This window comes from Cavia porcellus, unplaced genomic scaffold, assembly GCF_034190915.1.
Source record: "Cavia porcellus strain 051 isolate PalLab524CR breed Dunkin Hartley unplaced genomic scaffold, mCavPor4.1 scaffold_3, whole genome shotgun sequence".
Taxonomy (NCBI): Eukaryota; Metazoa; Chordata; class Mammalia; order Rodentia; family Caviidae; genus Cavia; species Cavia porcellus.
In genome coordinates, this window is record NW_026947486.1 from 120,959,060 (window position 1) to 120,971,059 (window position 12,000).

Genomic DNA, 12,000 nt, shown 5'->3' on the forward strand with positions numbered 1-12,000 from the left:
ACATTTTGCATAGATCCCTCCCTTTCAAATAAAGTCACATTCTCAGGGTCTGGAGATTAGGTTGTGGACATAGCTTGGGGGCCACCTTCCATCTCCTATGATGGGAAGCCTAGGGGATTTTGAGCAGAAAAGGGACACGGCATGATTTAGTTTTGTGGCCCTTTCAAGCCATTGTATTAACAAGGTGTAACTCGGAGTAGAAGGAGGTAGATCTAGAGGAGACCACTGGACAAAACTAGGAAAATCATGACAGCTATAGTAGCAAGAGGAGAGAAGAACCACCAGTGTCTAAATTTCTTCTGAAAGCTGAGCTTACTGGTTTTGCTAGCATGTCTCAGGATAGGTGTGTGAGAAAGAGGGAGCCCCCAGGAGAAACATGAATGGGTATCTCAACTTCACTCAGTCACATATGCACCACTGAAGTATAGAATAAGGGGGAAGTGATCAACTACCGATGGATTGGTAGACCCTGGGGATTTGGATGACCAGTATATGATATTTTTCAGTTTTTTCTCTGCACGGAGTCCAGACTGCAGCCGCTATGGACCTTTAGCCACTGAACCCTTGACATGTAGCCCAGCTAAGAGGCTCAAATCGAGGTGTTAAGTGTAAAACACAAACTGGAAAGTGCAAAAAAAACCGTAAACTATCACATCATATTACGTGTCACTTACATGTTGAAATGCCATTATTTTGGATACGCAGGGGTAAATATGATTCATTTCAAAAAATCAATTTCATTCTTTTCTATTTACTGTTCTTTCTTGTTGCTCACACTTTATACCTACTGGCTAGTGCCACCTGACCTAAAGACAAATTCCAAGCAGCAAAGGGCGTGCAATCCCTCTGCGCCTCAATGTCTTACTTCTTCGCTAGGGACTGATGTGACACCAGCCTGAATGGATTGGCGGGTGAAAGCAATTAGCTGCTGTTCCTAAGCAGAGTGCCCAGCTACAGGGCCAAAACTAACGTAGGAATCAGCCAGCGAGTTGCGGTCGAAGCCACGCCCCCGAGCTTAGGTGGTGGAAGTCAGAGGCTCGCACTTCCAGCCTCGACCGCCAGGGGCCGCCTGAGTCCTGAGGCGCATGAGCAGTTGCCACCACGGCAGTGGCCAAACCAGCCAATAGGACTTGAGCCGACTACCCGCGCTCCCCTCAGGCCCTGCCCCCGATGGTCCCTCCTCTTTCCGCCCCTCGGCGCCGCATGTGAGCTGCGGTGCGCGGGTGGGTGGAGCTTAGCGGCGCGGCCTGACGGGACTGGGGCGGCGGGAGTCTGCCGTAGCAACCTCGGTGGCGGCCCGGCCTGCACTCGCACCGTGCGGTGCAACATGGCGGACGCGGAAGGTAAGGGTGGGTGCGCCTGTGCCGCGAGACCCTGGTGCCGCCCGAGGTCTCGCGGAGCCAGGGTCTAGGCGGTAGCCCCGGGACCCAGGCTGGCTGCCCCTTCCTGCTGGTGTGGTGGCCGCATCGCCGCCGGGCCTTAGGCCGACCTCATTCCGGAGTCCACAGGCGAGTGCGCGGAGCGAGCCTTCGCGGTGACTGGCTTCACGGGCCCGGACCTCCCGGCGACGAGTGTCCACGCGGGGTCGGGTGGCCGTGCTAGCCCCGGGAGAGGAGCGGAGCGCGGGTTCTGGGGTCGCATGCGGCATGCGGGGCCGAGCCTGGGTCTCGAGGAAGCCCTGAGACCCCGGGCCTGCGCGACGGCGGCGAGGCAGCCGGCTGAGCTCCGGACCTGCGGGCGCGGCCACGTGGTGGGGCGGAAGGGCAGAAACATGTGCGGCACGGCGCGGCACGGCCTCCGGGCCGGGCTTGGCTCGCACGCCTTCCCCCCAGTGCTGGACTGAAATCCTGCGTGCCCTGACTGGGATCCGAATTTAAACTTTTTCTCGTTCTCCCGTGTCTTACTTGTTTCTTTTAGCAATTACTTTGCCAAAGAAGCATAAGAAGAAAAAGGACCGGAAATCACTACAAGAAGAAGATGTGGCCGTGAGTAGGATGTGTTTTACTTTGCTTATTACAAAATGAAGTGTACTTAAATAACAGCTGAAGAAAATAAGTGGTTTTGACGTTTCCAAGAAACGAGCTGTAGAAACACATCAAAGTAGAAAGAAGGCACTGAAATGATAAAACCTTGGACAACCGAAGTTGCCAGTGTGCTGTGTAGTTTCCGTGGTGCGGGCCATACCAGCAGTTCTCCCAGGATTTCTCTTAATTTGTCCCACCCACAGCCATACAGTTATCCTTTTGTAAATATTTGGGCCACTTTCCCTAATGAGCTCCCGGTTGCTGCCTTCTCTTTCTTGCAGGCTCTAGTGAAGAGGCATAGAAAGCCTTATTTTCAGTTTGAAAGGCATACACTTTGGTAGTAGTAATTGTTCAAAATCAAGTGAGAAGGTCTAATAAGTTATGTTTCTATCCTGTGGAAGGAAATACAACATGCCGAAGAATTTCTTATCAAACCAGAATCCAAAGTGGCTCAGTTGGACACATCTCAGTGGCCTCTGTTGCTCAAGGTATGTGCCATGTGCATCAGGTGAATAGCTTTTGGAGTGTTCACAACTGCTGAACTTAGAGTGCTTTCTGTTAACATCTTTGATTTTAACAGTCTAAAGCACCATTCCTTAAGGTATTTAAAGTGAAAGATCATGTTATTCAGTGTTCCCAACACATTTATAGAACACAGTGTATTAACTGCCACTACAGTAATAAGTTGCTGTCAACATTTGTAAGCAGCATGGTGTCTGATTTGAAGATGAAATGCATCTTGTCAATTTGTACCAGTTTGGGAATCACACTTGAAGTAGGAATGCTGTGCTGTTTAAGAGCTTCAAAGCTTGGCTTGGGGATTTAGCTCAGCAGTTCAGGTGCTTGCCTGGTAAGCATGAGGTCATGAGTTGATCCAAGGTACAAAAAAAAGAAGAAGAAGAGGAAAAAAACACAAAACCTTCACAGCTGAACCGTTTGGGTCAGGTTGTATGTGTGACCTTGGACCATTCATTTACCTTTTTGAGGCTGTTAGCACAAATCTTAGATGTATTGAAGGTTACAGAACATGATTAGCCCCAGTTCCTGGCATGTAGTGTATCTTAAATTACTAGCTTTTGCTAGGGGGCTTAAATGAGATATTTGAGTAATGGGTTGGATTATGCTATTTTTGTAATTTTTACAGTTAAAGTAGATACCAGCAATGAGAGTTGGAGAATCAGTTACAGGCACTCCTTGACAAAGTTTACTAAACCATTGCATATGGTTTGATCAAAGGATGAGGTTTGCTTATAATATTTAATAAGAGTTTGAGTTTCTGCTTGGCTAGATACCACTGTCCTATAGGCACTGCCTGCTTTTCTGTTGTTGACTCTGAAAATGTTCTAGTAAAGAGGGTAGGCAAGGTCCCTACTGGAGGCAAAATAACATGGGGCATGGGAAGTGGACAGTTAAAACACTACTGTTTGTAGTAAGTAACATAATGAAGCCAAACTGGTGGCCAAGTGTACATTGGTGGAACGGGTAAGCATGGCCACCTCCTAGTTGGTGGCCAGGCCTCAGAGAGGGGACTAAAAAGGCGCAGCTGTATGGAGTAGAGATAGGGGCATCTGGAGCAGATCCAAGCTGGCTGTGTTAAGACATGCTGCCAGTCATTCTCAGTTTGGCTGTCTTGTCTCTGAGAAAATCAGAGCCATTTCTTTTTTTTAACTTTGTAACCCTGCATGTTGAAACCCAATCTGTTCTGTAGTACCCCAGCAAGTCGCTTTCTAGAGCAGTGAGTTAAGCTAACAAGTGATTGTCTTATTTTTACTAATATTGGGGATTTCCCCAGTATCTCAGGATGTTTAACAGGTAACCCAGGAGCAGAAATCTAGATTTATGAATTTTGAAAAGGGTTATCCCATTATGGTTGACAGGGGTGCTGCTGTTTTATGTGTGTCTGTGCTGTAGTACTCAGTTTTAATTGGATTGCATCATTGCTTTCTAGAACTTTGATAAGCTGAATGTAAGGACAACACACTATACACCTCTTCCTTGTGGTTCTAACCCTCTGAAGAGGGAGATCGGGGACTATATCAGGTAAGTTTTACCCGGAGCAAGCACCATTCACACTTTTTGTTCTTTTGAAAATGATGCTTTCGCGTCACATCAGTTGTTCGAGGAGGTTGTGGCATCTTAGAATGGCTTTGCCCTGAACATATAACTGACATCTGTGGTGAACTTCTGTTTAACTCTTCAAGTTTGTTTTTTATGTGTTTTAGAACATGAGAGCAGGTAGTACATGAACAGTTTTTCCGTTCTAGGACAGGCTTCATCAATCTTGACAAGCCTTCTAACCCCTCTTCTCATGAGGTGGTAGCCTGGATCCGACGAATACTCCGTGTGGAGAAGACAGGGCACAGTGGCACACTGGATCCCAAGGTGACTGGCTGTTTAATCGTTTGCATAGAACGAGCCACTCGCTTGGTGAAATCACAGCAGAGTGCAGGTATGTGAAACAGGGGTGAGGGGCTGGCTGCCTGGAGTTGGGGAGGCATGGGTACACAGAGCCTACTGCTCCGTTGTTAGTAACACGGGGTAGGATTCTGTCCAGCACTAGGCTTTTTGCTCTGTGCTCCACTTGTGCTTCTATCTAAAGTGTCCTTGTGAAGCATTTTCCAGGCTGGCTCTACAGTGGGTGCTGTCCCTGTCTGGCAGCACACCGAACCTTGAACTCTAGGTGAGAGAAAGTGTCTTCGACATTTCTCTTTCGTATCAGCACTGTGAATGTGGCTTAATAAAAATTTTACAGAAACATGAAGGTCAAATTGGCCTGCTTTCTTTGTTGTGCAAAGTGGCATGAATGAACTTACTAAAAAAATAGAGAAAATTCAGTGGCCACACCTGACTACTCTTGTCATTTTTCAGGCAAAGAGTATGTGGGAATTGTCCGGCTGCACAATGCTATTGAAGGGGGGACCCAGCTTTCTAGGGTAAGTGTGTGAATGTAGAGAGGGTCTCTTTGGCCCCTAAACATCTGCAGCCAGACCTACTTTCCCAGCAAGCCTCTCATTCTCCTTCAGTGGACTGCTTATCTGGCCTGGACACTGTTCCACTGGGTCTTTTCCGAGGAGAAGGTTTTGGTTAGCATCGAGGGGGCATTTTAGATCTTAAGTAACTGAAAGAAACCTGGGTTTCATCTGTGTACATAGACTCCCAAAGCGTGCCCTGTAAGAGCACCCGTGGTGTGAGTGCTTTGCTCTGCTCTTCTCAGGCCCTGGAAACTCTGACGGGTGCCTTGTTCCAGCGGCCCCCACTCATTGCTGCAGTGAAGAGGCAGCTCCGAGTGAGGACGATCTATGAGAGCAAAATGATTGAATACGACCCTGAGAGAAGACTAGGTAAGTCATTAAGCCTGTAAGGAGCTGGAGGCCATAGACCACAAGCCGGAGGGCCACTCCTGAGCCTCCTGTTCTGTGGTTAAGAATAGACGTGGCCTATGTCCATCATCTCAGTCTTCATGGCTCAAGTAAAGAATCCCATTCTTCAGCCAGGGATGTGTGTACTCTGGAAACCAGGTGCCGCTTACTTTTTATGTGCACGTTTGTGTCTCAGGGATCTTTTGGGTGAGTTGTGAGGCTGGCACCTACATTCGGACGCTTTGTGTACATCTTGGTTTGTTGCTGGGAGTTGGCGGTCAGATGCAGGAACTTCGGAGGGTTCGTTCTGGAGTCATGAGTGAAAAGGTATGCCATTATGGGGCTAGAGGTTTTCATATATACCAACCCTTGGTGGGATTCCATCTGCTGCACATCCCGTGACAGGTAGTTTCCAAAGTGTTGAGTTCAGTTCAGGGCAACTTCCCTGGTCTGATAATTAAACTTTGGGACATTGAAATGGGCTGTGGGTGACAACTGGATAAAAAGTACTCCAAGTTCATCTCTGAGCATACGGAATTGCCGGATTAGGTTGGATGTAGCAACAACTAAGGATAGAAGAGAGGCAGCTTGTCCTAGCAGACGAGTTATAGGTCTGTTGGGTATTTGAGCTCTGAAGACCCTGAATTCTTTTTATATGTGGCTGTTTTTCAGGACCACATGGTGACAATGCATGATGTACTTGATGCTCAGTGGCTGTATGACAATCACAAGGATGAGAGTTACTTGCGACGAGTTGTTTACCCTTTGGAAAAACTGTTGACATCTCATAAACGGCTGGTTATGAAAGATAGCGCAGTAAGTCTAGGTCAAGAGTCTGTTCAGATAGGATCCCAGTCCAAAAATAAGATACGGTCCGTGTTCTGAAAGCTGAATTCCTTTTAAATGAAACTGGAAGTGCAAACTTTTTATGTATCATCTTCTTTGGGGATACTTCATAAACATTTTTGACTCCTATTTGCATCTGGTGAATGGTAGATTCTCTTTGTTAATGAAAATATGACTAAAATTTATTACTCTAAAGTAAAAACTTAATTCCAGGCCTACTTTTATTTTTAAATAAGGCAAATTACTAACTTTAGTTCTTAAATGACTTGGTTCGAATAATAGACTTATTAGTGGCACATAAAAACTTCCCTTTTAGGGAAAACATTTCAAAGATATAACAGTTGTTCTACAGGAATTTTGAAAAAGTTGCATTCTGTTCAAGTAATTTGTAGCTTGAAACAATACAGTCTAAATTTAAAACTGAGCCTAGCAAGCCTTTTTCTTAGCATATATGCTACATCGCTTTATCAATAAGAACAGTCCTGTTAATAAATGCAAGTAGCTAGGGCATGGTAGTACATGCTGTAATTCCAACATTAGGGAGGCTTGTAGTGACTGGCTGCAGCTGTAGATGTTCCCTGGGGGAAGGAAGGCTGGAGGATGAGAAGATAAAGAAGAGACAAAGCAGGGGTCAGGTGGAGCCCTTAGCCTCCTGATGGGAGAGAAGGGGACTACTCAACCACTGTAGCACGTTTATACACTTAGAAGGATGATGTCAATTTTGTTTTTAACTCTGCTAAGAAAAATATTTAGCTCTGTGCCCAGCAACTTGTTTGCCTGGCTGGCCTGGGCCCCTTGCCTTCTTGGAGCTGGAACAGCTTGTTTACCTGGCTTGTTTTGGGCTCGGTGTTTTCAGGGCTGGACTTGTTAAAACAAGGCCTACACTTGTGATCAAATCTTCAGCTTCTGTGGCTCCCTACAGAGGCTGGGGGAGGAGGATCACCTCATTTGAGGCCAGCCTAGGCTTCATGGTAAGCTTAAGACTGAGCTGAATTACGTGGTGAGATGCTGTGTCAAAATAAATAAATAATACAAGTAAATACTGTACTTCTTCTAATTTTTGAGTTTTTATAGTACTAAAGTGGTTTAAGGGTACGTTTTCTTGTTCCAAATAGCCCCAAAAATTTTAAGTAGCCCTGTTATTCCTAATTGTAGTGTGATCAGAGAATGAGGCCTTTGATAAATTAAATTGTTTTTGTGGCCCAGTGCATAATAGTTTTTAAGTACTATGTGACTAGAAAATTTTTTCTAACTTGAGCATGTGGGTGGGGTGCAGCTTAGTGGTAGAGTACTTACCTAATGTGTGTGAAGCCTTGATTCTGTCCCCAGTACTGCAGATAATATATTTTTGTTTTTGGTTTTTTTTTTGAGGCAGGGTTTCTTTCTAGTCCAGACTGACCTTGAACTCAAAGCAGTCCTCTCATCTCAGCCTCCCAAGTGTGGGATTACAGGCTGGCACCACCATGCTGGACTAATAATAATTTGAGACTGATAATTCATATTCAAATCTTAAGTTATATAGAGGTATTTGGTGCATTTTATAAGTTCTAGTCCATAATAAATTAGAGAGGCATACTAAAACCCAGTACTAAAAAGATTGGAAAAACTTAATTTCATAAAGAGTAAACAGTATACTTGGGATGTGCCCACCGTGTGCTGGCATCAGACTGTCAGCTTGATAAACTTGAGGAATATAGTCAGCAAAGAAAACAAGATGACGTGAGACACATGGAAGTATTGTTATCAGACTCACAGAGATGCCTAGCTAAAGTATCATGAAATAATAGAAGTAACCCTTTACAGTTGTCTTGGACGTTTTGGGCAGTGAGTAGTGCACACTCTGTTCGATACTGTCCTATGTCTTAATGGGCTGTTGATACCATTAGCCTCATTTCCCACTGGGCCAGCTCCTTGTCAACTGGCCCTGCTGTGGTGTGGGAATATGCCAGAGGGCAGCAGCTGGAGGCTTCACTAACTACGCCCTCGTCCCTGCAGGTCAATGCCATCTGCTATGGGGCCAAGATCATGCTTCCGGGTGTTCTCCGCTACGAGGATGGCATTGAGGTCAACCAGGAGATTGTGGTCATCACCACCAAGGGGGAAGCAATTTGCATGGGTAAGCGGGGATGTTGCCCTTGTTTCCTAAGAGCTGTTTTGTTTAGTTGATCTCATCAGTTTCGGTGTCTTGCATGCTATGGTGTGGTGTGACGTGTCAGGTGTTCACAGGGAAGGGGAGGCGAGCAGGGTTCACTTTTACATTCATGTAGGGCCTTGGATCTTCAGGTCAAGAACAATCATGTTTAGTTGTCTACTCTCATGTAGCTTGTGATTAGTAGCAGTTTTCTCATTTGTGAAAGTTTAGCTACAATTGGATTGTCCTTATAACTTTTGATACTGTATGGCTCAGTAATCCTAATTTGAAGCGGAAGTGCAGCATGTCAACAGGATTCCTTAAAAGTTGAGCACTATTTCAGAAAACTGCCTCCTCAAAGTAGATAATCTCCGTGGCACATCCTGAACAAAGAACACTACAATTAAATAAAATAGAGTCTGGGGCTTTCAGTGGGCTTTAAAAAAGGCATGAAATGGTAGGAGGAGGGCTTATCAATCATCAAATGTTTTCCCTTCCCATCATTTTCCCTTTCCCATGTCTGCAGCTATTGCGTTAATGACCACAGCAGTGATCTCTACCTGCGATCATGGTATAGTGGCCAAGATCAAAAGAGTGATTATGGAGAGGGACACTTACCCTCGGAAGTGGGGCTTGGGGCCAAAGGTGAGTGGGAGTGGGCTGTGAGGCTCCGCCCTCCACAGCTCTGGAGTGTACTCCCCGCTGAAGGGGTCTGGATTGTTGGTTGCTGATAGGGAGAGCAGACTCAGGCCCCACCCTGGGTCTCGGAGATTCTGTCTTAGTGGAGGAACGGTTTGGTGTTCCTTAGTCACACAGTGGGGTGGTGAGTTTCTGGGCCAGGACAGGGGCTCTGAGGAGCTCAGAGAGGCACCAGGCAACTGGGGAGCCCACAGTAGGGAGTGGGGCCTGCTCCTTGGTGTGGGCAGGGTCTTCTCTTAAGCAGGTGTGGAGGCTGGCTGAAGTGAAGAGGGAAGAGAGATCAGGGAAGTTCTGTGGAGGAGCTCTAGTCCCTGCTGAGCATACTCAAAGGAAAAAGACTTAGCTGCACTGTGTACTGGTGGGGCCTGTGTGAGCCATGGTGTGCAGTTAGTTTCCATCTCTTCCACTCTAATGGCGAAGCCCTGATGTTCCTCTAGGCAAGTCAGAAGAAGATGATGATCAAACAGGGCCTTCTAGACAAGCACGGCAAACCCACCGACAGCACCCCTGCCGCTTGGAAGCAGGAATATATCGACTACAGGTGAGAGGAGTCATCTGGGGTTGGGAGGTTGCAGAGCCTGGGGGTGGGGAGGGTGACTGAGCAGAACTGCCTTGTGACACCTTGACTGCCCAGGCCAGGCCTGGGAGCTCTGGAGGGAGCTGATCTGGGCACTTCTGTCCAGTGTCAGCATTTCCCTGCTGAGCGAATATAACTGCATGATGGAGGCTACAGCAGAGCCACTGGCTGAAGCTGTTCAGTGGATCTGACCTATTACTGCCTGTCTTTTCTTAGTGATTCCAGCAAGAAAGAAACAGTTGCTGAAGCAGTAAAAATGCCACACTTAGTTGCTGAAGTGGCAAAATCCCCGCAGGTAGTTGCTGAGGCAGTCAAAATCACAAAGGTGAGTGGCTTGCCGTGATCCTTTGGAATGGGCGGCATCAGGCTTATCTTGGTGCTGCAGTCTAGCACAGTGCTGTTCAGGACAGTTGGCTTCTTGCCCACACCTCACTGGGCTGTGCACACAGACGTCTTGGATTGTGGGCTATTGGACTGAGCTCTCATGATCCTGTCATGTTGGCTCCCACCTTGGCTGTGGCAGTGACCCCAGGCTAGCGCGGGTGGCACATGTTATTTCCAGCTCCACCTTGGGTTGGGTGTACCATGGATCTTTACATAATGGGGTATAGAGTTGCCAGAGACCAGCATTTCTAGTCAGCATCAGTGCCTTTAGGGTCAGAGCAAAGCATGTCGTGGCAGTGTAGTCCTCCAGGGTTGGGGTCTACTGACTGGAGCCCAGAATAGTGTGTACTGAGCGCCCTGAGCTGTGTAGGTGGAGCTTCTGACTTGGGAGGTGTGAACTCCAGCTCTGCCTGGCCAGTGTGGTGGGTACTTGAGGGAACATTCCTATGTCCTGATCAGAGGAGTTTTCAGGGAAACAACTGTTGGGTTCATTTGGGGTATTTGGTGACTTCTGCTTTGTGACTTACTGAACTTGGCTTGTCTGTTACTGCCCAAAGTGTAACTTTGGTCAATTGTTTTTCAACACAGCGTAAGCGAGAGAGTGAGAGTGAAAGTGATGAGACCCCTGCAGCAGCCCCCAAATTGTCCAAGAAGGAAAAAAAGAAGAAGAATAAGGACAAGAAGGCCAAAGCCACACCAGAGAGTGGGGGCGAGCCTGGAGATGGGGTATGGATGAGCATGGGCAGCCTCAGTCCTTGGCTGGGAAGAAGCTTATGTTCTGGAATGGCTTTGTTTGCCCCTGAGGGATGGACAGACAGGGGTGCCTGGTACTTGAGAGAGGTGGCTTACAGTATGACATGTGTGTGGCGTGCTTTGATCACCAGTAGGATGTCGCTCTCCCTTCTCTCTAGGACAGTGACACCACCAAAAAGAAGAAGAAAAAGAAAGCAAAAGTGGTAGAGGTGGCGTCTGAGTAGCGAAGGCTACCTTGAGCAGTTGTGTCCAGGCAGCAGGAGAAACGGAAGCCTTACTGAGAAAACGTGAGCGAGTGGAGCAAGGATGCTGGACAGGGTGAAGAATCCCCGGCACACTTAGCTGCTCTTTGGGACGACCAAGGTGGTGTGGCCTGCGTGCTCATCATTCCATCTTGTCCTGTTTTAAGGATCTGGGTGATGAAGGAGGCACATTTTATGCCACTGACTTGGGAAGCTTCGCCTTTGGACCTCTTACCACCCAGTAACTGTGCAGCCGTTTACTAATGGTCGTTTTTAACAATATTGTAGCCCTCCTAGCGTGCTTTTTTCTTACCCTCTGTTTCAAAGGTTTGTAAAAATTATTCAGTGAGTTGGTGTAGAACTATCACTAAGTGAAAGAATAGAGCGGACGTTCTTTGAGGACAGCAGTCTGTTCTGGTGGCGGGATGGTGTCCCTTTGTTTCTGGACAGTTGTTGGTCCTGTGTGTACTTCTCCAAAGCTCTAGCGTACAGCAGTGTTCACCCAAATCCACCTGGCTCCTATGTTTGTGGTGGAAAGCAAGCTGTTCTGTTTTAACCCTCATTTATCGTTGAGGAATGAATTTGTTCATTGCTAAGAGAAGAATGTTGTGATTTTTACATATTAAAGTTGATTTCTGACGTTTTTAAAGTATTCCTGTTGGGTTTTATAATTTTAAAGGATTTCAAACTGGCATAGCAAAGTATATAAAATTATTTTGATTAAAAATATGGGAACTTTCTGTCTTATTTGAAGTTTGGTTTGCCTTTATTTGGCTAGTTTTACATTTCCTTGATTCTGTTTTTCAATGCTCACCTGGGCTGAAGTCCAAGAACAGGGGTGTGCCACGTGGGAGGCATGGCGGCAAGAGCAGGGGTGCACACATCTGGCACATGTGGGTTCTGACTTGGCAGGAACCTGCTCAGGTTGCCAGTTGGGGTCCTGAGGGCAGGTGAGTGGGGAGGAGGAGGCTGGAGTCCTGTCTGT

The 12,000-nt window shown here is 47.0% G+C and overlaps 1 protein-coding gene and 1 non-coding gene across 2 annotated transcripts; both read left to right on the forward strand.

The window, feature by feature from the left end:
* The first annotated feature begins 1,184 nt into the window (after nt 1-1,184).
* Nucleotides 1,185-11,762, forward strand: Dkc1 (dyskerin pseudouridine synthase 1). The gene is made up of 15 exons (XM_005000022.4): nt 1,185-1,343; nt 1,918-1,985; nt 2,426-2,512; nt 3,973-4,064; nt 4,289-4,473; nt 4,893-4,957; nt 5,239-5,365; nt 5,580-5,710; nt 6,056-6,199; nt 8,225-8,345; nt 8,887-9,005; nt 9,497-9,600; nt 9,853-9,961; nt 10,609-10,746; nt 10,932-11,762. The coding sequence occupies exons 1-15, from the start codon at nt 1,328-1,330 to the stop codon at nt 10,995-10,997; spliced, it is 1,572 nt and encodes a 523-aa protein (XP_005000079.1). The 5' UTR covers nt 1,185-1,327; the 3' UTR covers nt 10,998-11,762.
* On the forward strand, nt 5,794-5,920 carry LOC111753826 (small nucleolar RNA SNORA36 family). Its single transcript, XR_002788603.1, has one exon. It is a non-coding gene; the product is annotated as a small nucleolar RNA SNORA36 family (small nucleolar RNA).
* Nucleotides 11,763-12,000: the final 238 nt, after the last annotated feature.